At 45.0% G+C, this 26212-nt stretch overlaps 1 protein-coding gene and 2 non-coding genes across 3 annotated transcripts; all 3 read left to right on the top strand.

Moving 5' to 3' along the window:
• Positions 1–1931: 1931 nt before the first annotated feature.
• RPSA (ribosomal protein SA) lies at positions 1932–8167 on the top strand. Its single transcript, XM_041734630.1, has 7 exons — positions 1932–2053; positions 2882–3047; positions 4308–4426; positions 6387–6632; positions 7344–7472; positions 7579–7744; positions 8009–8167. Exons 2-7 carry the CDS (start codon positions 2915–2917, stop codon positions 8101–8103), a joined length of 888 nt encoding a protein of 295 aa, XP_041590564.1. The 5' UTR covers positions 1932–2053; positions 2882–2914; the 3' UTR covers positions 8104–8167.
• On the top strand, positions 4098–4247 carry LOC121479153. The gene has a single exon (XR_005984668.1). It is a non-coding gene; the product is annotated as a small nucleolar RNA SNORA62/SNORA6 family (small nucleolar RNA).
• Positions 6696–6850, top strand: LOC121479152. The gene has a single exon (XR_005984667.1). It is a non-coding gene; the product is annotated as a small nucleolar RNA SNORA62/SNORA6 family (small nucleolar RNA).
• Positions 8168–26212: the final 18045 nt, after the last annotated feature.

A 26212-nucleotide genomic window follows, 5' to 3' on the forward strand; every position in this document is an offset into this window, starting at 1 on the left:
GAAACCAAGAATTAGAGGCTCAATTTAGGAGCCCCAAGATATTATCTTTTTTACTTTTATTTATTTATTTTTTTAGATTTTATATATTTGAGACACAGAGAGAAAAGCAGGGGGAGGGGCAGAGAGGGAAGGAGAAGCAGACTCCCCACTGAGCAGGGAACCTGACCTGGGCTTGACCCTCAGGACCCTGAGATCATGATCTGAGCTGAACACAGATGCTTAGCTGACTGACCATCCAGGTGCCCCCTAGTTTTTATCTTTTTAAATATGAGCCCCAGAAATCAAGTTTGCAAAAGGAAGGCTCTGAGATTTTAAAAAATGGGTGTGTATAAAAATGCTGCAAAGACTTGTGCAGAGGACTGGGAGGCTGCACAGTGGAGGACACCACAGACAGTCTTCGGCAAGTGCTTCTTGGGGCAAGGGCTCCTCACGGTGGTTTACTGCCACTACAGTTGGTACCTTCATCTTTGGACTTCTGTGAACTCGGTTCTTCGCCAAGGATTTTCATCATGTAGATTAGTTCTCAAGAGCAAAATTACTGTGATCCCTGGGTGGTGCAGCGGTTTGGCGCCTGCCTTTGGCCCAGGGCCCGATCCTGGAGACCCCGGATCGAGTCCCACGTCGGGCTGCCGGTGCATGGAGCCTGCTTCTCCCTCTGCCTGTGTCTCTGGAAAAAAAAAAAAAAAAAAAAAGGAGCAAAGTTGTTTTGTGAGAAAAATAGAATTTTGTGGAGAAACACCTGAGAGTAAAATGTCCTTGTAATGCAGTAGTCTTGGGACTGAAGGGTGCTTATAGAACAGAGCTGCTAGGGTGGCTTGGGAATGTCCCACAGGGCCCTCCGGAGAAGTCATGCAGTGACAGAAAACTGGCCCTAAAAGCCACCCATTCAGTTCATACAGCTAGGTTTTTTTTTCTTTTGAGAGCCGAAATGCCTAGATATTTTCAATAGTTTTGAAGAATGCTTAAAGCCATGCCTGTTTGTTTCCTTGCTATCAGCTTTTTATTTTTTTCTTTTCTAAAAAAGGTTTTATTTTTTTGTGAGAGAGAGTGGCAGAGACACAGGCAGAGGGAGAAGCAGGCTCCCAGCAGCGGGGAACCCCATGCGAGACTTGATCCCAGGACCCTGGGATCACGACCTGAGCAGAAGGCAGACGCTCAACCGCTGAGCCCCGCAGGCGCCCACGTCTTTGTTTTGTTGTTTTGAGAGAGAGAGGGGGAGGCGCGGAGGGGCGGGGCGGGGGCGCGGCGGGGGCGCGGCGGGGGCGCGGCGGGGCGGGGCGGGAAGGGCGAGACGGAACCTTAAGCTCCGTGCCGAGGGGGCTCCGTGTTACGACTCCGATCGTGACCTCAGCCAACATCAAGAACTGGCAGCTCAACCGACTTGAACTTTTTTTTAAAAAATTGTAGAATAGTTGTCACGGGCTTCAAGTCTTTAAAAATGATCTCCCTGGAGTCTTTTTTGTATCCCAGAATATCTTTCGAGTATTTTTCAGTGGCTGCATAGTACTATAGGAACAGAATAAATTTTTAAAAACTAACTTATTGATAGAGATTCCTCTTCTAAAAAAATAAAATCTGCCCTCTGTAGTCTTTTTTTCCTTTTGATTTATTCAGGAAAATTTCCCATAATCAGATTTCAAACTCTGTATTCCTGAGCTGTTCTCCCGAGAAATGAAAATAATTCCTTCGGCTTTTATTGATGGAATACTTGGGCACGATGTGATCAAGACGTAAGGGACCCGCAGGTTCGGACAGGGACCGGCACAAGGCCCCCGGAGCCGGGAGCGGCGACGAGAGCCCAGGGCGCACCCCCCGCCGCCGCAGCCGCGCTTTGCTGACGCATGACTCCGTGGGCGGCCGCGCGGCGCGGAACCTCTTCGCGGCGCCGGAAAGCGCCACCGCCGCAAACGGCTCCGCGGGAAGAGGGTGCCCAGCCGTCCTTCCGCTCGGCTTTTGTTGTCATTGGCTGCTGGCGGAGTATATAAGGACGTCACTTCCGCCCGCCTGTCCTTTCCGCGCTACCCAGGGAAGGGTCCATACGGCGTTGTTTTGCGTGAGTGCCTTGTAGAGTTCCTGGCGCCCCCAGAGCCACCAGGAGGGCTTCCTGTTGGGAGTGCGGGGTGCGGGGACCGGGAATGGAGCCGGCAGGAACAGCGAGTCTATATCCCAGACCCCGCGCGCTCTCCGCCTCCGCCCGGCCGCTCCGCACGTGGTCGGGCTCGGGCCCGCAAATTCCCACAATGCTCTGGGAGGGCGCGGAGGTCGTGCTGGACCCGGGGTGCCCGGTGCGGGGGTTGGGGGGTGCGGACTCGCCTGCGCTGGTTGGCAGGGGTGCAGAAAGCGTCGCCGCGCCGCGATCGGGGCGGGCCCCAGCACTCGGCCCTGCGCTCAGGCCCAGGCGCCTGTTTACAACGGCTCGGGCTGATTGGTTTATCCCTTTTTTGTTAAGGTTTTTGGCAAGGTTTTAGAGAAAATTAGTTGTGTTTCCAGAATTTTGAAGCGCCCACCTGCAGTCTGCTTGAAAAAAAATCTTGTTCGCATTTCTGCTTCCCTTGCTCAATTTCTGCACTTCGTTAACCATGATTCCTATCTTCGTACTTGGTTATCTTTGCTCATCCATAGCTTTACTCCTGCTGACCCTGGAGGGTTAAGTGGCAATTCACTTTTCGTTTTGTTTATTTGGGTGTTTTTCCCACTTCCACACTCTTTGCTGTAGTGTGTGGGATGCGTCTCTTCTATTGTCATTACACTAGCCTGTAAACTGAAGAGTATCCTTGGGTTGGATTCCAATAGGAAGTTGTTTAGCTCTCAAGAGTAATTAGAATGCATCTGGTCCCTAAATCTGGAATGAATATGGCTGGATTGTTAACTGCTTTTTCAGGTTCCCATCGTAACTTAAAGGGAAACTTTAACAATGTCCGGAGCCCTTGATGTTCTGCAAATGAAGGAGGAGGATGTCCTCAAATTCCTTGCAGCAGGAACCCACTTAGGTGGCACCAACCTTGACTTCCAAATGGAACAGTACATCTACAAAAGGAAAAGTGATGGTTAGTCTTTGCTTTGGTTTGGGGGGAGGGGCATTGCATTTAAGTTATAAATGAAACCACATCCCTTCATTGGAAATAAGCTTTAAAACTAAGTAAAAGTGGGGTGCGTTACTGGCTTAGTTTGTAGAGCATGCGACCAGTTCTCATCGCTGTGAGTTTGAGCCCCATGCTGGAGGTAGAGATTACTTTTAAGAAGTTGTCTTTTTTTTTTTTTTTTTAAGATTTTATTATTTTATTTATGAGAAACGCAGAGAGGCGAGACACAGGGAGAGGGAGAAGCAGGCTCCATGCAGGGAGCCTGATGTGGGACCCAATCCCTGGACCCTAGGATCACACCCTGGGCTGAAGGTGGGAGCTAAACCACCCAGCCACCCGGGCATCCCTACTTTTAAGAGATTTTAAAGATTAAAGTGTTCTGGTGGTTTTTGGAAGGCTAGCTTTCCGGGTTCCAGTGGAAGAGTATATCAAATGGTAGATTATGGGATTGCTTCATGAAGGAGCTGTGAGACAAAAAGATGATGAGGAAGCTCACTAGCTTATCTTGTATTGTGCCTTTTATTTTGCAGGTACTGATACGTGTTCATTTGACTGAATTTTCTTTTTTAAAGATTTTATTTATTCATGATAGACGCAGAGAGGCAGAGGGAGAAGCAGGCTCCATGCAGGGAGCGTGATGTGGGACTCCTTCCCCAGACCCCAGGATCACGCCCTGAGCTGAAAGCAGATGCTCAAACGCTGAGCCACCCAGGGGTCCCGTCATTTGACTGAATTCTGAGCATAAAACGGAGCAGGAGATAGGAACAAATAGGTTTGGAAGGCATGTTGGGAAAGGCAGTGAGTGCTTCAGCTCAAAGATGGAGCCACTGAAGGACATAAGCCTGGGAGTGGCACGTTGTAAAGCAGTTTGGGGCGAATCTGTCATGGAGGCAGGTGAAAAGGAAAGTGGCGAGAGGCCAAGAAGTGGCTAAGAACTTGTAGGAATCCACATGGGGGCCTGATGGAGGGAGGCTTAGTGCAGGAAGAGAGATGTGCTTCGCCTGCTGAATCAGGGCTGCACACTATTAAAGCTCAAGGTTGAGGCCACCGTGGCCAATGAACTTCTGAGTGTCGGAAGTGTGCTATATAAACAGCAGGGTTTTCGCTAACACCAGTAGAGCTTGTCTCTATGACTGGAGTTTGATAGTACTCACTGCTACATTGTTTTTGAGAAGAAAATCCATTGCAAGTTACGAGGTGTTAAAAAGCTCTCTGCCATCATAGGTATCTACATCATAAATCTGAAGAGAACCTGGGAGAAGCTTCTGTTGGCAGCTCGTGCCATTGTTGCCATTGAAAACCCAGCTGATGTCAGTGTCATATCATCTAGGAATACTGGCCAGGTTTGTAAATAATAAGATTTTTATAAAAAATATGCTTATAGACCTTGTGGGTGTAAGGAAAAGTAAGAAAAAGTATTTTACTACTTGGAAATCTTGAATTGCTAGTATTTGAGGTCTTTAACGTATACAATTTGGCATCTGGTGGTGTGTTGAGCTTCAGTTTTCATATCCTTGTGTATTTTCGTGCGCCACCAAGTAGTGAGAGTTGATCTTGTTAAAAATGGTTTATCAGAATTTTCTGTAGTCCGTTTTTTTCTATTTAAAATGGTGAAATAGTCAAAATTTGGGTGTCCATTCCAATTTTTTTAAGATTTATTTCTTGATGAGAGAGAAGCAGAGGGGAGAAATAGGCTCCCCTTTGGGGAGCCCAATGCGGGTCTCATTCCCAGGACTCTAGGATCAGGACCTGAGCCAAAGGTAGATGCTCAACCATTGAGCCACCCAGATGTTCCTCAACTGCAAAATTTTTAAGGACGTTTTTCTTTTTTCTTCTTTTTTTTTTTTTTTTTTAAGTTTTTATGTGTTCATTAGAGACACAGGCAGAGAACCAGAAGGAGAAGCAGCCTCCATGCAGGGATCCCGATAAGGGACTCAATCCCGGGACTCTGGGATCACATCCTGAGCCAAAGGCAGGCGCTCAACTGCTGAGCCACACAGGAGTCCCAAGAAAGCTTTTCTAATAGGGTACCACTCCCTTTCTAAGGCTCAAGTCTCCTAAGAGTAAGAATCTTTGCCAACACAAAAGAAAACTTAATTTCTTTAAATGGCCAGTGGGTTAAAACTTCTGTTTTGCCCCTTTTCTCTTTTGACAATTCTTTTTCTGTTGAGAAAATTTAACAGTTAATAGCCTATTGTTGACCTTCAGCAGCCTCACCAGTAAGCTAAGCAGTCGATTAACACCTTTTGTTAATACATATATATACACTATATTTTAAGCTGTAGAAAGGAAAATACACCATACTGTAAAATATGTCCTTAATGAGTGGATCTCCATGGTTTAAAACTAATGGTGGTGTTCAAGAGTCCACTATATATAAAAGCTCTAGCAAGGATTTCGCTCAGCCCATTTCTAATTTGAAAAAGATGTTTAGCTTGGATTTTGACAGGCATTTAAATTGTATAATGAGACAGGTTCTCTTGTACTTGAAGGTTGATGGTAAAACTGGTTCCCATGAGTTTAAGATTGTTTTCCAGGGGGTTATTCCCCAGAAGCTGGCTTGCGACAGGACTTAGAGTTCAGTGCATGGTAGAAGACCGTTAAGAATGAAAATTAGTGCCCACTCTCAATTTCCCTCCGCAGAAATTTACTGTGTGTTTATTTTAAGTCTAGTGTTGCTAGGGGCTTGAGATACAGCAGGAAAACACCAAGTCTGCCTTTTTTGAAGGGATGCAGGAAACCAGTTTTATAAAGGGAAAGAGTATATTCCTGCTTTATTAAAATAGGGTAGCTGTGACGAAATTGAACCAGAACGTGGAAGTGCTTATTGCTGTCGGGCACTGTTGTATTGTCTGTGTTGGTAAATTTAACTTTCATGATCCCATGAGGAAGTTAGAAGCACATAAATAACCTACCACATTCACTCCAGGAGTGAATTAGTTGGTTCTTGAAACCAGGCGGTGTGGCCCTGGAGCCTCCAGATGTGAGGAAGCCAGTGAGCTGCAGGTGATCTAAGGGATGTGGGAGTGGGTTGGGCATTCCAGACAGACGGCCTGGAGATGGGGTGTACTTAGTTAGCATTTCTGGGCCCTGGTCTATAAGTATTTCTCAGGTAGCATAGAGGACAAAGAATTGTGGGTGTGAAGTGCTTTGATGTTTTCATTGTTGAGGGGATATTAGAAGGGCTCCAGCTCCATGGGCTACTTTGGGGTTACAGAACTGAGTGTCTGCACATGGACATTTGGGAAGGTCCTGGGATGCCATCCCTGGAGCACTGCTAACTCTTGGTATTAATTCTTCAAGCGAGCTGTGCTGAAATTTGCTGCTGCTACTGGAGCCACTCCTATTGCTGGCCGCTTCACTCCTGGAACCTTCACTAACCAGATCCAGGCAGCCTTCCGAGAGCCAAGGCTTCTGGTGGTTACTGATCCCAGGGCTGACCACCAGCCTCTCACAGAGGCATCTTACGTTAACCTGCCTACCATTGCTCTGTGTAACACAGACTCTCCTCTGCGCTACGTGGACATTGCCATCCCTTGCAACAACAAGGTAATGGCATTATGACACACTAGAGCCTCAATAGTGAGTACTCTTGAAACAGTTGGGCATTCCTCTGCACATTGTTAGAGCTTGGAGTTGAGGCCACTGGCTGGCCAATGAACTCACAAGTGTAGGTAGTGTGCTACATGAGGGGCAAGTCTTTTCGCTAACACCACAAGGGTCTCTGGCCCAATGAGTGGAGTTTGATAGTAATTCTTGCTACAAGTAGAATTCAGGTATGTCAGAGCTTTAAGGAGAACCCGGTTTTTAAATGGTCTGTTTTCTGCTTTTCTCCATATTTCTTAACTGTTTGGGCGACTCAGGCATTACTGGGCTTTTTCGGTTTTCAGAGCAACTTGATGAATCCTGCAATGAGGTCCTTAAAAGGTGGGTTGTGTATGGTTCAAATTGGTCCAGTTTATTGGTCTCAAAACCTTGGTTCCATGTAAGAATCACCTAGAGATGTTTTAATACCAGGGTCCAGGCACTCTTTAGGTATTTTGTTTCATTGGGGTGGGGGGGTTCTTGATAGTTGTGTTTTTGTATTTTAATTCCCATGGGTCCAGTGGAGACCCACTAATTAGAGTACTCCTTGTTAAAAATAAGTGCTTAAAATGGGAAATGTGTCTATTTTCTTGGTACCAGGGATCTAGATGATGGGACAGAAAAGTGGAATTGGGAGGTGGCTAGGTTTCTCTTCTTAACCTGGCACTCTTGCAGGGAGCTCACTCAGTGGGTCTGATGTGGTGGATGCTAGCCCGGGAAGTCCTGCGCATGCGTGGCACCATTTCCCGTGAGCACCCATGGGAAGTCATGCCTGATCTCTACTTCTACAGAGATCCTGAAGAGGTAAGCTTCCTCCGCAAAGGCCTGTGTTTACATAGCAAATCAGACATCTTGGTTAACGCTTCTTTGAAATAAAATTTGTCCCAATAAACTTTTTTTCCTTAACCAGATTGAAAAGGAAGAACAGGCCGCTGCTGAAAAGGCTGTAACTAAGGAGGAATTTCAGGGTGAATGGACGGCTCCGGCTCCTGAGTTCACTGCTACTCAGCCTGAAGTTGCAGACTGGTCTGAAGGCGTGCAGGTGCCCTCTGTGCCTATTCAGCAGTTCCCTACTGGTATGTATCCTGATAGATCAGGCTAGTCACTTGGATTTTTGCTAATAATCTAACTTAAAAGATCTCCATGACTATATATACTAGTATTGAAAGGTTTTTATGTCAGTGTGGTATAGCTGTGCTGATAACTTGACAGATTGAATTTGGGTGCTTTTGAAGTGGTCTGGCCTTGCGTGTTTGTCCTTTGAAATGTGTATTTGGTGGAATTCATAGCACAGTGCTGGTGGCAGCGGGGCTGACTATTTTTTGGTGTTTTCTTAACAGAAGACTGGAGCGCTCAGCCAGCCACTGAAGATTGGTCTGCAGCTCCCACTGCTCAGGCCACTGAATGGGTAGGAACAACCACTGAGTGGTCTTAAGCTGCTCTTCCACAGAAGGAACAGAATGGAAATAAGGTTGACGGAAAATAAACAGTTTCTAAAAGTCTTGTCCATTTCCGTGTTTCATTTACAGATCAAGATGCCTGGGATTACTTCAAGTCTTGACTTCCGTTTTACTTCTCTAAAGCCTGCTTTAGATAAAACATAGTGCTTCTTGGGAGTTTCCTTTTAAGTGCCAACTCTTGATTTCAGCTCAGGTCATGATCTCAGGGTTGTGGGATCAAGCCCATCATTGGGCTCTATGCTGGACATGGAGCCTGCTTGAGATTGTCCCCACCCGCTACTCTTGTGTACACTCCAAAAAAAATGGGATAATTGTAAATATTACAGTGGTGCCCTTGGAATTTTTTTTCTAAGTTCAGACCTGATAATTCTTTTACTAATGTCTGCACTGGCAAATTCTGTAGAGCCAGAGTAGAGTAAATTGGCTTTTAGTGATAGCCCTGCTGTATGCCAGTTGTGTGGCCACTTTTTTAAGGGCCAAATTACCAATCTTTTATTTTTTTTTAATAATAAATTTAATTTTTACTGGTGTTCAATTTACCAACATACAGAATAACACCCAGTGCTCATCCCATCAAGTGCCCCCCTCAGTGCCCGTCACCCATTCACCCCCACCCCCTGCCCTCCTCCCCTTCTACCACCCTTAGTTCGTTTCCCAGAATTAGGAGTCTATATGTTCTGTCTCCCTTTCTGATTGTGTGGCCACTTCCTGAGTGGCCTCTGTATTTGAATACCAGCCTAGGTTAAAGGTAGAGTATAGTCTTCTGGAACCACTAGAGGGGCCCCAGCCTGTCACCAGGTCAGCTTGCCTTCAGGTTCTGGGAGGGTTGTACAGGTGTGTGTACAAAAATGTCATCCTGTTGTGCTCTCCATATCTGTTCTGTGTTTTCAATTCTATTTAATATGCTTAACAGCTCTCCTGAATTCCTAGTAACATTTGACCCATTAAAAATTAGAGAAATAAGAGTGGAGGTTTTGAGGAACCTAGATTTGTTGATTAACTCCCAAAGAGCTATAAATGTCTGTAACCTGATTTCCAGGTCCCCTTCCAGTAGGACAGGGGTAGTGAAGGGATCCCATCACTCTCAAGCATGGTGATTGTACATTGGCTATGCAGAACAAGTTTGGATACCTCTACCGTAGAACTATAAAGTGCAATGTGCTTAGGACTTGAACTCCTAGCACTCTGTAGTGCTCTAAGTGGCTAGCAACACCAGTTAATTCCTGGGATCAGGATGGCTGGGGAGGAGGTGGGGAGACACAGGTACAGAAGGAAACCCAGGAAATGGGAGCAGGGAGAGGAGTAGATGGTATTAACAGCTTGCTTATTAGCATTATCTGGGGGTAGGGGTCCTGTTCAGGGAACAAGGGCTTGAAAAACGATATATTCTGGCAACTTCATCTGTCTTCCAGAGAATAATCATGGCGTCCTATACCTGCTCTCAAGCTATGTGTGCTGGTGGCCAGGACCTCCAAACCAGAGACTTTGCTGTGTTCTTTTGCTTCTTGGTTAGGCATTTGTTTCCTGGCATTCCCACAATAAACAGTTGTTTTTTCCCTCTAGAATCCCTGGCATAGTTGACTTGTGCCCAGCATGAATCAGGCAAGGGATCCTAGGTGGAATTTTTCACAGATCTTACCCACCTAGGTTTAGCTTGCCCAGGGCATCTTCCTGCCTCCAGGAGAGAGATCCTATTCCTTTTGTTCACAGCTAAGATTCTGCCCCAACCCAGCACCGCAAGGTGGCTCAGACCTGTCATCCCACTCTGTCAGCATAGTGGCCCCATGGGTCCAGACCCAGTGCCTTTAAGCCAGCGAGAACTGGGATAGGCATCTTAAACACTTTGACTCAGTGGTGCCTACCTGATGGTCAGTTCATCAGCACTGCTGAAGGGAAGATTAACACAACACCCCCCCCCCCCCCCCCCCCCCCCCCGGTGTGCACCCTGCAACTGGCAGCTTTCCTAGCAGCCTTGAGTTCCCAAGGACCTTGGCTGGAGTGAGGAAGACTTCCTCCTTCACTGCATCTGATTTGGCCCAGTGGGCCGCCTCTATTTCCTCAGTACCTCTCCATCTCCGTTCACACTAGCACTAATCTTCCTGGACATGGTAACTCATTCAGTTGTCCCACCTGACCTTGGGGACTGCTGTGAATAATACATGGTTTGTCATTTTTCTCTTTAACGATACTTACCATGAGAAATCCCTAGCTTAAGGTTTTTCCTATCATAGCTTCCAGCTTTTGCACTTCCCTGGGTCTTCTACACTTCTAGAAAACGAATTACATCCAGAAGTTTTGTAGAGTTCTCCCATTTCTCCCTCTGCTTTCCTAAATACTTTGAGGATTTCTCCTTCCATAGATGTGTTTCTTGCTATGTCCCAGGACAAGGGCAAATCAACATCCCCATTGAATTCAGCCCTACAGAACTTGACACTTGGTAGATACCGGTGAATGAATACTCTTGAGTGAACAGACTAAATGTTAGGAGTGCCTCGGTGGCTCAGTCGGTTAAACATCTGATTCTTGATTTCAGCTCAGGTCATGATCTCCGGTTGTGAGATTATTGAGCCCCACATGCAGCTCCACACTGGGCATAGAGCCTGCTTGGGATTCTCTCCCTCTGCTCGTTACCCCCCACTTGTTCTGTCTCTAAACAAAATCTTTACAAAAAAATTTTTAAGTCTTTGTTTAGGGAGCATTTAAGAAAGAACCGAAGAGGGGTACCCGAGTGACTCTTTAAGTGTCTGCCTTCAGCTCAGGTCATGATCCCAGAGGCCTGGGATTGAGCACCACATCAGGGTCCCTGCTCTGCAAGTAGCCTACTTATCCCTCTCCAGACCTCCCCCATCCCTCCCACCACTTGTACTGTAAATAAAATCTTAAAAAAATTTAAAAAAGCTAGAGAGTTACATTCCACTTGGCAAACCTGGGGCTCCTAACAAGGCTTGAATTGCCCACTCTGTTGCATGTTACTCATCTGGACAGAGCTCACTTCACAGGCAGCTGCATCACCTGCTCTAAAACTTTCTTAGGGTGTTTCAGTCAGATCCACGTCAAAGCTGCAGCCTCACACGGTGTTCAGGGACATGCTATATACTCCCTGAGCTTGGCTTGGGTTGTGGTCTGGTGAGTGGGTGGGTTGGCCTGGGTCTGGTCTGGGCTGTGACCCTGCACCAAGTACACGCTCACATATCCCAGTGGCCAGTGAAGGGACTCTGGCTGTTGTACTACCCTGGACATCCTATGCTATGAGTGAGGCAGATGGTGGAGCAGGCTTTGGAATCAGCCATGCCTGAGATGAAAGAAAGCCCTACCCAGCTCCTTCCTCGTGTGTGGCTCTGGACAAGAGATGATGTCTCCCAGTGACCCAAGTGGCCCCAGCATGGGAATAATGGAATTGTGATTCAGGGATTGTTGTGCACAGCAATTAGCCTGGGTCCTGGCAGGTAGCAAACATTCATTCTATGAATACATTGTCTTGTTAGTGCATAATTTTAAAAAATTTTTAAATTGTAAGATGCATCATATGTGCAGATGACTGCAAAAATATATTTGTATGTTATATATTTGTATATTCTAAAGAATCAAATGAACGCCTCTGTAGTCATTACGTGGATTTTGAAATAGGTGCCAGGACCTGAGAAAGTGAGCCTCCTTGCCCCCTGAAGTCATAGAGCTCCTCCTGCAATCCCTTGGTTCACTTGATTGTTTTACCTAAATGTGCCCTTGCAATCAAGAATTGTTTAGTTTCCCCATTTTTTGAGTTTCCCAAAAATGGAATCATAGCATATCTTCTTGTGTGATTTGCTTTTAAAATTTTTTTAATTTTAATTTTTCTGGGGGGAGGGGAGGGACAGAAGAATCTTAAGCAGGCTCCATGCTCAGTGTGGAGCCTAAGGTAGGGCTTGATCTCATAACCCTGAGTTCATAACCTGAGCCCAAATCAAGAGTGCTTAACCAACTAAGCTGCCCAGGTGCCCCTTGTGTGATTTGCTTCTTGCCCTCAATGTTATTTTTGGCTTTTCATCCCAGTTGCTTTGAACACTTTTGATAGATCCTGGTACACCAAAATTTCCCCAAGTCTAACTTTACCGGCTAACATCAAATGGCTTCACAATACTATACAAAATCCTATGAAAACACTGCCACAACCCTCAGTACATTGTATTAAAAACACCATCCTTTCTTCTTCACTGCTCAGAACTGCTGCCTCTCAAAATCCAGGGTCTGCCCAAGCAAGATCTGATCAGGCTGGCCTCTCTATTCTACCCCTTGCTGACACCACCCAGGCGTCCCAGTTATATACATTTTTTAATCAATTAGTACATTTCTATTATGAATCCAGTTGGGATTGTACCGATCCTGTAATTTAGAGCAGTATAGACTGATTTACAACACTTTTTTCAATCCTATATGTCTTGCCAGTTTCTTATTTTATGTTCTTCCCTCAATGAAATTATATAATTTTTCCAGAAGAGGTATTACACATCTTTTGGTAAATTAAATTCCTAGAGACTTTGGATGCCTGGGTGGCTCAGTGGTTGAGCGTCTGCCTTTGGCTCAGGGCGTGATCCCAGATTGCCGGGATCAAGTCCCACATCAGGTTCCTTGCATGGAGCCTGCTTCTCCTCCCTCTGCCTGTGTCTCTGCCTTTCTGTGTCTCGTGAATAAATACAATCTTTAAGAAAAAATTCCTAGACACTCAAGATACTTTAGATCATACCCTTTCATACCCTTAAGGAAACCACTTTTAGCAATCCTGTTGTAACAGCTTAATCCATATTCTAAGTAACAGATAATCCAGTGATGAATGTCACTATTGCCATGGGGCTTCTGACTCTACCTGAGCAATCCAGACCTGTGGAAGGCAAGGATGACATTACTAAATCCCATCCATGAAAAATCTGCTCCATTCACTACTCCATTCTGTACTTATTCAGTAGAGCAGAACCTGTGGTGCTGAGTGCAGCAGGTTTCACTTAGGAATAACCCAAGAATTACTCAATTTTATCTCTACAAAGAATCTCAAGCAAAATAAGAATTCAACATTCAATAAATATTTATTAAGGACTTAACTCCAGGCCAAACAGTGTTCTAAACGTTGGGGATAGAGTGGTGAATGAAAACAAAGCCTGTGACCTTGGTACCTATATGTTGATTGGAGAGGCAAGTAATTAGTTAACAAGCAAACCATTTTCTATGGGAACAGAAGTGAGGATGATGGAAATATGGAGAAAAAGTTATGTCTGAAACAAGAATCCTAGGCATTAAGCTATAGAGAAGAGAAGCAAATAGAATCATTGAGAGAGGGATCCCTGGGTGGCGCAGTGGTTTGGCGCTTGCCTTTGGCCCGGGGCACGATCCTGGAGACCCGGGATCGAATCCCACATCAGGCTCCCGGTGCATGGAGCCTGCTTCTCCCTCTGCCTATGTCTCTGCCTCTCTCTCTCTCTGTGACTATCATAAATAAATAAAAAAAAAAATTAAAAAAAAAAAAAAAAGAATCATTGAGAGAATCAAAAGAGAGTAAAGAAACCCCTCTGGAAAGAGGAATCTAAGCCCAGTCTCACCAGGTGGAGCTGAGAGAGATCTACTCTCATGGGGAACTGGGGCCTTTACCATAGGCCCTGGAGTCCCTTGGAGTCCATGCTCTGTGAAAGGTATAGATCTCAATCTCTACTGTCTGCCCCACAGAAAATTCATCTACAGTTCTCCCCCTCCCTTTTCCTTTAGATATTTCTGGAAATGAGTTGGGGACCAGGAAAAAAAATCTCAAACCACTTAAGACACCTACCCCAGTTCTGCTTCCTTCTGTATCCTCCTGAAAGTGTTCTAAAGAGCACTTTCCCCTCTCTGTGGGTTGTTGGCTCAGTTCACACTGGTGCAAAGAGCACCGCACATTGCCAGAAGTGCCCATCATCATGTCGCCACCAAAAGGCCCTGCACCACCTGCTGGGCCATTGGCCTCTGCATTTCTTTCTATCCAATACCCTATCCCAACCCAAAGGTGTCTTCCATTTATGATTTGCAAGAGAAAGTTACAGCCTTAAGCATGGGAAAGTAGTTCTCTGGACCATCATGGCCATACACAGGACTCTGCTCAGGGCCTCAGAGGCTTTCAAGCCTGAAGGAATGAACGGCCTGGTTTGATGTTTATTTTAAAATCTGTTATAGAGGACAATTTTTTTTAGAGGATAATTTTTTTGTGCAAGTGTATATCATTTCATACAGATATAATTGTTAAGCAAATTGGCTTTTCAAAACAATGCCTATTAATATTCTGCATTTGCAATTTAGAAATGAAGAAATATCACAATTTAAAATACAATGGACAGATTTAACAATAAGACACTGTTGGAGGGAAGTTTTGTGAACTAGAAAAACATGAAAAAGTTACAAGAAGAACAGATACAGAGGGGCAGAAAGAAGTTAACAGGATAAAAATGAGAAAGTCAAACATCTAGTGGGAAATTGCAACAGAAGAAGAGAGAATGAGGAAAATCACTGTCAACAAGAAAAGGCTGAGAACTTTCTGAAATTCTCACAAATCCGCAAATTGAGGAATCCCACTGTGTACCAAGTAGGATCAATTTTTAAAAACCCGTCCTTTGCATTGTTGAGGAATCATGGAAACACCAAAAACAAAAATGTTTTTGAAAGCAGCCAAGGAGGAATTCCCCATCAAGAATTCCCCATCAAGAGCACCTGAGTATTCCCCATCAAGAGAGATGGAAGATGGTTGAATGAGAAAAATGGTCAACCCAACTCTGTTATTCAAGAACTAGGACAATATAAGGACTTTTCCAGACAACAAAAATAAAGTTAATAAGGGGAGAAAAAGGTGATGCCAGAAGGAAGCTGTGGCCAAGAATGCTGGTGGTCCACCAATGCCCATCCTCCCTTCTTCCACACTAACAGCTTCCTTGATTTTTATAGCTGGGCATAGGCTGAGAAGCTGGTACCTCAAATTCCATGGTGATAGAATGTTTGGTCAGGTTTTGAGGCCTGCACTACTTTGGATGGTAGACTACAATTTGACCAAATCTGTAGCATTAGGGAAACGGTAGGAAAGATCCAGAATGATGGCTTATGTTGACAATTTTTTTATTGCTTTGGGCAAAGTCATGAGAGAGACAACTCCAGCTAAATCTAGTGAGCCTATAAAGCAGAAATGGAAGGATCCAGAGTTTTGCTAATACAGGCATATTCTATCTCTGGCATCTGTATATTCAGCCAAGTATTTCCAACCAAGTCAAACAGTTAAGAGCTATGCATCAGAGGGGGCAAACTCTGAAGGGGAAAACATTCTTACTCTTTGGAAAGATGGCATGCAGGAAGGTGAGTTAAGATAGGATTAAGGTATTGTTTTCTATTCCAAAGCTACCATAAACAAGAAAAAAATCTGGCAAAATCAGATTATGGTAATAGGGCTTTGGAGCAGGAACTCTCATACTGGCTGGTGAGAGTACAAAATGGTACAGTTTGGCATTAATTAATAATAGAAGCATCTGTAATATCCTTGTTAGGGATGTGCACCAAAGCAACTCATGCAATTTGCACTAGGATTTGTGGACAAGAATGTTAATCAACAAACCTGGAAGTGGTCAATGGTCCATATACAGCACTGTTGATCAACTGTCCTATATTTATATCACAGAGTACCAGGCAACAATGAAAATGAACAAAGCACAGCTCACACAATGACATTCATCAACTTCACAAACTTAACTTTTGGTAAGAAAGTGGTAACAAAAATTATTCCTAATATGTGGTTCCATTTGTAAAAAGCTTAAATACAGGCAAAGGGAAACTATAGCGATGTATTCCTTGGTGGCACACATTATAGACATCAATAAAGCATCCAATTTATGGGGTAAAAATCAAAAAAAGGAAAAGAAACGGGTGCCTGGGTGGCTCAGTTGGTTGAGCATCTGACTCTTGGTTTCGGCTCAGATGGTGATCCTGGGATGGAGCCAAGCACTGGGCTCTACACTCAGTGGAGACTCAGCTTCAGATTGTCTTTCCCTCTCCATCCTGCTCTTGCTCTTTCTCTCAATAAATATAATAAAATCTTTAAAAAAATAGAGAAAAAAGCATTCAATAAAATATATACAAAGAGCAGAAAGGACATGTTGAAGATAAAGTGTTTCAATATCTTTGTAAATGAGAGAGGTTAAAATACCAACTTTAGAATATAAGAATGTCTCTCATCCCACAGTTTACTGTTTAATATACAACCTACCACTACCCCACGGGTGGATCTGTCCTCCCCCTCTTAATCTAAGTGAAATTTTGGAATTCTCTCAACTAATAAGGAACAGTGGAAACTGTATTGTGTGATTTCCAAGGACAGCGTGAAAGTGCCACCACCTTTGCTCTGGATTTCTTTGTTCTGGGAATTCCACCATCATCCAGTGAAGAAGCCCAAGAAGCTGAAGAGAAGCCCACTTGAAGAAGAAGCAAGGCCCCTTGCTCCCAGGCCCCAGACCAGCCGAAATGCCAACCAACAGCCAGCATTAATTTGCCAGCCACATGTGTGATCCGTATTGAAAGTGGATTGTCCAGTCTCGGTTTGAGCCATCTCTGTGGATGCCATGTGGAGCAGGTGTAAGTCATTCCTGTCAAGCTCTGTTGAAATTGAGTATTTGTAAGCAAAAGAAATCACTCTTGTTTTAAGCAGCTTACTTTTAGGCAAGTTTGTTATTCAACAATAGGTGGCTAATACAATGGAAAAATTCTAGAGGCCTTTCACTACAATAAGAAAGAAGACATGATGCCTACTATTGCCAGTCCTTTGTATCATATCAATGAACTTATCAGGCAATTAGTTACTCTTGTGACTAGGCAAGAGTAACTAATTATAGACACAGTAATAGCCAATTGACTTTTCCCTATAGAATTTACAATAAGCATTTATCTGTAATATTATAGCTTTTGTACCTATTGTATATGTTAGCTTTATAATATAAATTGTTAAGTGGCTACCAAATAATTTGTATGTTTATTTTCCTATTTTTAATATTTTACAAAATTTCTCCTTTATAAACATAGCTGTCATGAACATCCTTGTGGCTAACTGGATCAAATGACAGGGATATTTTAAGGATTTAAAATAAAATCATTACATTTTCTTAAATTGAAGTTTAGTAGTGTCAAAAGAGAATGCAGGAATCAATTTATCATCACCCACAATAATTACCAATTTTTGTTAATCTGATTAATGAAAAATTTCATCTCAGTGCCATTTCTTTTGCTTTCTAACTAGGTAAAGAGGAATTGCTGACCTGCTTTGAGTTGAATGTCTGGGAAGAGGGTGCAAGGCTTGCCGCTCTGAAAGCATTCCTCCATGCCCTGGGAAGTGGGTCTGAGGGGCATAAGGTCCCCTCTGCCAGCAATAATCTATGCATAAGAGGATCAAATAAAAAGCCACTGCTTTCCATGTTTGCTGCAAAAATAAAGAGAAAAAGAACGTAAACTCTCACACCTTATAATTTTGTTCTTCACCAATATTTGCTGAAAGCCATGTGCTCTTCATGGAGCTAGGAACATGGGATCTGACAAAACTGGAAACATTCCTTACTGTCTGGGAATTTACCTTGTAATTTGGAAAGAAGCCAAACCGAAAGGCCTTTATCATGTGAAGGTGTGGAGAAGTAGAGATATCTCTACTGCTTTTTTTCCCCTGTAGAAAGAGTAGGTTTATGAATTGAAGATAGAGTACTTGAGAAAAAACTTCCATTTTTATATTTCAAAGAATTTACATCTTTCACCTTCCCCACACCTACAGTAGAGACTACCATCTAAATTAAAATGGGAAAATAGAGGAACAAATGGCTTTCATTCATCTCAATCCATAAACCAAAGCAGGGCACCTGACAGATCACTGTCATTCTGTTAACCACGGGAGGGCAGTGGCACTCCGCATGTGAAATGCTTCCTGGCCAGTACATTTTCAAATACTGATGAAGACAGGTGCCTTTTCCATCAGCTGAGATGTAGTTCGTGAGACCAGAACACCACCCAGGGTGCTTTAAAACATGGCTTCTCTCCTGTTGGTAGGGTTCCACTGGGAGATGGCTCGAAGGTCCCCTTTTGTGACAGATTCACAAGGAATTGCTTTTGAGCCCCCTGCATCTTGCCAGTGATGGGCAGTCCAAGGGACTCCGTATCCCAGAAGACTTCCTCCAACTCAGATGGGCACTCACCATGAGAAGGCACCATGGGAATTTCCCACAGCACCTTCCTGAGGCTGGGAGGGGCATATGGTGGTCACCAGTGCAGTTCCAGGTGTCCTAGCTGGCCTGGAATGATCCTACTTTGACTGTGAACAAACTGTCTTTTGCTTTTTCTTCTTTTTAAGATGATTTTATTTTATTCGAACTTTCTAGAAACCAAATTAATGCATTATTTACCAGAGCACAGATCCCAAACACTTGCTACTGTAGAAAATGCCATCCACCATTGTTCAGGAAACCAGAACCTTAAATAAAAGACTGAAAAATTTCAGCAAGTGAAGAATATCTAATTTAATTCGTACCATTCTGGTGCATATTATACACATTCCAGATTGAAAACAGCTTTTGTGAAACAACCCAGAAAAATCTAATTAAGAGTTCTTGTTCTTGCCTTCTAAATCCCCTTGGGCAGCAGCTTGGCCTCTTCCCTTGAGGGGTCACAGCTTATTACCACTCTGGACTGCCTCTTGGGAGGCATTCCCCAAAAACCAAAGCCCTTGGCTCAAGGGACTCTTATTTTCCAGCATGGGAAATCTTTATAAGAGAGTGAACTGAATTTCTGACACACAAGAGAAAGAAGTTTGGAATGTGTGAGATGAAAAAAAAGGGCAATCGAACTGCATATTATCACTTGGGATGGAAAATGGAAATTGACATGATAGGCAATGAGACCAGGTTCTATCACTTCTAAACTGGCTGCAAAGGATATTTCCAGCGAGGGGTCCTAAATATGTTTTGAACACCTATAGGGCAATATTACTGTGCAAGTCTAGTCTCTAGGTTAAGGGTCAGTCATGCAACTTCACTCATATATCTTAGAACTCTGCTAACAGACTGGACCTGCTTTTGTAATGGCCAAGCAGCTCCATTTAGACAATCTCCCATGGATAAACACTAAAAGCTCAGGAGGAGATGTCAAAAGCTGTTGCTGGAAGATTAAAAAAAAAAAAAAAGTGGGTTCTGGAAGGGAGTTGACCCCTATAAAGTCACTAGATGAGTGTCCCATTTTTTTGTAGCTGTTATCTTTTGTCAACCCCTATCAACCTTGATCAGGACATGCATAACCAGAACTAGTTTGAGGCAATTGAGTTAAAATCACCTGTAACCCCCCTGGCCCTTATTGGCTATCATCTCATACAATGTATTTCCTATCCACGTTTTCGCATGTGCAGGGATGGAATGTATACCTGAGATTGTTCAAGAACAAAGGATGTCTTTGTGAAAGGACTAACTACAAGGGTTACAGCACGTGGCAGGCATACAATGAATGTTTTCTTCCTTTCTCCTCTTCCTTCCTAGGAAATAGTTACACTGAGTTCAGACTTCACATCCCCAAATTCCTCTTTTGATCCCTTCTCTGAGCTTGGTATTGTCTAATAAACTTAAAAGGAGGGTGTCTGTCTGTGGATTAAGTATTATGGAGCAAAGAGCCTTCAAACACCAAAGAAATCCCAAGTCCAGGTTACTGCTGGAAAAAAGAACAGCATGAAGGAGTTTAGCAGAGAAAGTAGCTTTTGGGGGACACTTAACATTAGAAAGTAAAAGGACCTAGTAACCACTGGAAAGGACAGCTTTATCCCTTTATCCAGAAACAGGCCATGGTAGGATAAAACCCAGGAGCCTCGGGCACCCTAGGGAGGATTTAAGGGGGCTCCGTCTTGGCTACCATCACAACCAGGCCCTCATAATTCTATCACCCTTGCTTACCTTTAAGCGTTTGTCTGTCTCAGCGGTGTAGGGTGAGGAAGTGACTTGTCACACCTTGATGGTGCCTGGCTCTAGTGACGAAGGGCTCAGCCCAACCGTGCCTGCCTAGGCCTTTGGCAGACAAGCTCTTGGTAAACGTGGACAAGCCTAAGCCTGGCTGGAGAAGGCTTCCTTCAGGATTTGCGTTTTGGGAGTCAGGCTCACGTGGTCTGAGTCACTGAGGTCAGCCCCGGGTGCTCATGCACAAGGGCACTGCACTCCCCCTTAGCCTTAGCCCCGACTGCCAAGAGCGGTGGCAGGTGACAGCTGTGCTAGCCGGCTGGGCTAGGCTCCCTCCTCCACAGCCTCTAAAATTGGAGCCTGTGCTCCAGTAGGTCGGGAAAGAGGCACAGGAAGACGGGCAACTGAGTCCAGTCCCACATCCCTCGCTCCCGGGGGTGCACGGGCCCGGCTCCGGGAGCCTCGGGGCTCCGGGCAGTCCCGGCCTGGGACTTGCGAGCGAGCGGAGGGCCGCACGGACCCGGCTCCCCCGAGGACGAGGACGGGCCCGGGGCTCCTCGGTCTCCCCGCCCCACCAGACCTGCTCCCCGCCCGGGGGCGCCCTCGGTCCCCGCCCGCAGAGGGGCTGACCCAGCAGGCTGCTCCAGGGCACCGCAGCGCTCCCCCATCCGCCTGGGGGCCGGCGCCAAGGGAGTCCCCTCCCCACCTTCTAGCCCTGTTTATCTGGCGACCCACCCTGGGCGCAGGCCCGTCTCCGTCTCTCAGCGCTCTCAGCCACTGCCTGTGACCCAAGATCCCTGGGAGATTCCCAACGGCCCCCCGCCAGCACCCCAACAGCACTTAGTCACCCTGGGGGAATCCAGCTAATCCCAACGGACCCGGGCCGTCCCAACGGTTCCCACCAGCCCCAAAGGCCTCTAGGCCTCTAGCCAATCCCCAACGGCAGCTAGCCAGGGGCCCACGGTCCCCAGCCAACCCTGAGTGACCCCTGGTCAACGACCCTACCTTCAGATCTCCTGAGGGGTGGGGCTGGGAGGGCTCCTCAGAGGACGCTGTGTTTAAAGGGGTGCTGGGAGGATGAGGAGGAACTGACAGAGAGGGTCTGTTGTAGGCGGAGAAGAGGAGGCTGCCTGGAGAAGCCATAACTTGGGGGTGGGGGCACCTCTCATTATCTAGAGTCCAGCTGGAGCTTAGAACCAGAAGAGGGGAAGTGGACAATGCTGAGTAGGAGAGAGGAAGCGAGATCACAAGGCCTCCATCTCTAATGGAGAGGGTTGTGCAGTGTAGTCAGATGTCTGGTGTAGAAGGAAGCTCTGGGGACAGGGGGGACGATGGAGGAGGTTCGCAGGCAAGTCTGGGGTGAGAAGCTGGCCAGGAGATTGTGTGGATGAACTAAGTAGGAGGGAAGATGGCCTGGGCTAGAAGAAGATGGCCTTTTGGGTGGAGAATTGTAGACTTGTTTTAAAGCTACGAAAGAGAACCTAAGTCACACAAAGCAAGAAAGAATATCCAATGGAAAAAAAGATAGTCTCTTCAACAGATGGTGTTGGGAAAATCGGACAGCCACATGCAGAAGAATGAAACTAGACCACTTTCTTACACCATACATCAAAAAAGACTCAAAATGGATGAAAGACCTAAATGTGAGACAGGAATCCACCAAAATCCTGGAGGAGAACACAGGCAGCAACCTCTGTGACCTCGGCTGCAGCAACTTCTTGCTAGACAAGTCTCCAAAGGCAAGGAAAACAAAGGCAAAAATGAACTATTAGGACTTCATCAAGATAAAAATCTTTTGCACAGCAAAGGATATAGTTGACAAAACCAAAAGACAACAGAATGGGAGAAGATATTTGCAAATGTCTTGCAAATATACTGTATTTGGATATATACTATATCCAAAAATCTGTAAAAGACTTATCAAACTTAACACCAAAGAACAAATAACCAAGAAATGGGCAGAAGATATGAACAGACATTTTTCCATAAAAAGCATACAAATGGCCTACAGACACATGGTAAAATGCTCCACATCACTCGGCATCAAGGAAATACAACTCAAAACTACAATGAGATACTACCTCACTCCAGTCAGAATGGCTAAAATGAGCAAGTTAGGAAATGACAGATGTTGGTGAGGATGCAGAGAAAGGGGAACTCTCTTACACTGTTGGTGGGAAGGCAAGCTGGTGCAGCCACTCTGGAAAACAGTATGAAGTTTCCTCAAAAGTTGAAAATGGAGCTACCCTACGACCCAGTAATTGCACTACTGGGTATTTACCCCAAAGATACAAGTGTAGTGATCCAAAGGGGCATGTGGACCCCAGTGTTTATAGCATCAATGTCTACAATAGCCAAATTGTGGAAAGAGCCCAGAAGTCCATCGACAGATGAATGGATAAAGAAGATGTGGTATACATATGTAATGGAATACTACTCAGCCATCCAAAAAAAAAAAAAAAAAAAAGAAAGAAATCTTGCCCTTTGCAATGACATGGATGGAGGGTATTATGCTAAGTGAAATAAGTCAGAGACAATTATCATATAATCTCATCTGTGGAATTTTTTTAAAGATTTTATTTATTCATGAGAGACATGAATAAAAAAATAAACTGGGACATAGGCAGAGGGAGAAGCAGGCTCCCTGCAGGGAGGCTGATGCAGAACTGAATCCCAGGATGCCAGGATCACAGCCTGAGCCAAAGGCGGATGCTCAATCACTGACCCACCCAGGTGTCCCTTTGAAGAAAACTTGCCCTTTGCTATGACGTGGATGGAACTAGAGGGTATTATGCTAAGCAAAATAAGTCAGTCAGAGAAAGACAATTATCATATAATCTCACTCATCTGTGGAATAGACAAAACAGAGGATTGTAGGGAAAGTAGGGGGAAGAATAAAATGATAAAGTCAAAGAGGGAGACAAACCATAAGAGACTCTTAATCATAGGAAACAAGGTCACTGGTAGTGGGGGGGGGGTGAGGTAACTGGGTGATGGACATTAAGGAGGGCACATGATTGTAATGAGCACTGGATATTATATAATAATACTGATGAATCACTGAACTCTGCCTCTGAAACTAACAATACACTGTATGTTAATTGGATTTATTTTATTTTTTAAGATTTTATTTATTCATGAGAGACTCAGGGAGAGAGGTAGAGACATAGGCAGAGGGAGAAACAGGCTCCCAGTGGGAAGCCCAATGTTGGACTCAATCCCAGGACCCCGGGATCATGACCCAAGCCAAAGGCAGCCATTCAACCACTGAGCCACCCAGGTGTCCCAATTAATTGGATTTAAATTTAAAAAATAAACTGGGAAACCATAAAAAAAAAAAATCCTGTCATCTGCAAAAAAAAAAAAAAAAAAAAAAGAACCTGTCACAGACCAGGCAGGATGGTGGAGACAGGGGTGTGAAGACAGGGAGCCCAGTTCTGCACTGTCCACCCAACATTTTAGTTCTCTTCAGACACCAGTTGTTTTTGTGTTCTGCAGTAAAACCCAGAGTAAGCTCTTAGATAAAATGACAATGTCTTTCTGGAAGAGGCAAAACCGGTATGCTGACGATCCTTATCAGAAGTATCATGGTCGGACAAACCTGAAAGTATAATTCAGAAGTTTTATGACCTCCCAGTTATTTAATATGCACCTTTGCGTATATGATGTCTTTGCAAAATAGAATAAATACAAAACTTGAAGAAAAAAAAGAAAACATTTGGCAGCACTTGTGAAAATGGGAATGCAATTCTACTTTTCAGCACCTACCAGGAAAGACAGAGGTGGAGAGAGTGAGCAGTCCATCCCTGCAGGCAGGAAGGGGTGAATTGAGCAGAATTGACAAGCAGTCACTGACTAAAAAGCGTATCTTCTGCTAATGATCGCCATTCAATAGAAATTGATAACAAGGGCATTGATAGACTCCTCCCCACTGTGGCGACTGCTGCCACATGCCTCTCCAGCTGGGTATGGCCCTAGGGACTAGCATTATTGCTGCCTTGTTTTTAGCAGAGGAACTTTGGGAACAACCTAAATGTCCATCCACAGGGGAAAGGCAAAATCAAAGATGATCCAAGCACTTGATGAAACAAGACATACAAGGAATTCACATACCTGTGTGTCTGAATGGATTCTAAAAACACTGAACGAGCAAACATGCTTTGAATATGAAAATATTCATATTGACACTTCTTAAGAAAAAACACATTTATGTAATATGTATATTATATACATACATAAAGTATAAGGAAGACAGGCCTGGAGAGACACATTCGCGAAGCAGTTATACTGAACAGGACTTGAGGGCACTGGGGTTGGGAGTGATACTAAAGAGGATTTGGATTTAGGGATGCCTGGGGGGGCTCAGTGATTGAGCATCTGCCTTCAGCTCAGGGCGTGATCCGGGTTCCCAGGTTAGAGTCCCACATAGGGCTCCTTGCATGGACCCTGCTTCTCCCTCTGCCTGTGTCTCTGCCTCTCTGTGTCTCTCATGAATAAATAAAATCTTTAAAAAGAAAATTGGAATTTTGAATTCCAGCAAAGAAAAAAAGGCAAATGAAGTTACTGGTTTAATTAAAAGTGGCACAACTGGAAGTAAGCAAGTATTTTTTTTAAAAGTACCTATGATGAGAGGCGCCTAGGTGGCACAAGTTGGTTAAGTATCTAGTTCTTGACTTTAGCTCGTGATCTCAGGGTTGTGAGATCCAGCTCTGCATCAGGTTCATGGGCTGGGTGTGGGCACAGAGCCTGCTTAAGATTCTCTCTCTCTCTCTCTCTCTCTCTCTCTCTCAACTTCCCCTCTGCCCCTCCTCATGCCTCTCTCTCTCTTAAAAAAAAAAAAGTGTTAAAAGTACTTAATGAAAAAAAGGTATCAGCCTCTTCACTCCATTGTTTAGAAAGTGCAATACTCTCCCTCCGCCTTGCCTCATTTTGAGGATATGAGTGGGACACAAGAACATCCTGGCCATACCTCACTGATTTATGGTCCTACCTACATATGGAAACTCTCTGGAGCCTTTCAGGCCTTTTCACAGCCTGCTGTTTCTGGGGACCTGAGGGTCAAGTTGAAGCCTTTCCAACCCAGCTGTGCCCCAAGGTCCAGCTTGGGGTAAGCATAGCATGCAAGGTGCTTGTGATTTGCCCCTACCTCTTGTATCTGCCATGCACACTCTCATGAACCCTCCCCACTCACCTCCCTAACCCCCACCCTCTACCCCACCAGCCTCTGTTTGCTCTGTTCAGTTCTAGCTCCTTCCCATCCCACCCAAGGACACCACCTTCTGGCCCTGGCTGGGAAGTAAACATGTATGCTTTTGCCACCAATATTGGAATGTTCATCGCAGTAGAGTACAGTATCAGAGCAGGATGTGAGGTAAAGGAAGTTCTGGAAAATGTGAAATGTCCTAACCATCTCCAAGAAATGTGTTCTTAAAAGGACCTTGACCATGCAGGGAGCCTGGTGTGCTGCCATGAGAGTCAGGTGGGAAACCCAAGGGTCTGAGAGGAGAGGCAGATGCCCATGTAGGGGGCCCAAAGGACACTGTGGTTCTCAGGAAGGATGTTTTTAAACATGGTGGGGAAAACCCAGGTGTAGAGACTGAAGGCTGAGGAGCTGGCCCAATGGCACTGGCAAGCAGTGGAAGGAATTCTAAGACCAACAGGGTGCTCAGCTCCAGCTCTGGCCAGGTCCCCCGTCTATGGAGAAGGAAGGGAGCAGTGCATGCAGGTGTAGGTGTGTGTTCAGCATGTGGATGTCCTGGGATGAGGATAGGCTGCCCCGCACTCCATGAGGCACTCTCAATCTGCTCTGTGATCACAGCAACAGGAAGTAGGATGGGTGACAGGTGGCTCTGTCTTCCCAGGATGGTTGGAGTTGTTTCTTTATATTATTTGCTCTCATCTCACTACATATATATAGATGCTGTCTTTATTTTTTTTAAACATTTATTACTAGAGAGAGAGAGAAAGCACGAGCAAGGGGAGGGACAGAAGGAGAAGTAGGCTCCCAGCGGAGCAAGGAGCCCGATGTGAGGCTTGATCCCAGGACCCTGAGATAATGACCTGAGCTGAAGGCAGACGCTTAACTGACTGAGCCACCCAGGTGCCCCCTTTTGTTTTTAAGTAGGCTCCATACCCAGTGCAG

Source organism: Vulpes lagopus, chromosome 19, assembly GCF_018345385.1.
Source record: "Vulpes lagopus strain Blue_001 chromosome 19, ASM1834538v1, whole genome shotgun sequence".
Lineage (NCBI taxonomy): Eukaryota > Metazoa > Chordata > Mammalia > Carnivora > Canidae > Vulpes > Vulpes lagopus.

Bases quoted from the DNA above. Each gene is read 5' to 3' on its own strand.
- RPSA (XM_041734630.1), top strand. From the start codon at position 2,915: ATGTCCGGAGCCCTTGATGTTCTGCAAATGAAGGAGGAGGATGTCCTC. The intron at 3,048-4,307 runs GTTAGTCTTTGC...CTGCCATCATAG, and splicing joins CTACAAAAGGAAAAGTGATG to GTATCTACATCATAAATCTG. The intron at 7,473-7,578 runs GTAAGCTTCCTC...TTCCTTAACCAG, and splicing joins TCTACAGAGATCCTGAAGAG to ATTGAAAAGGAAGAACAGGC.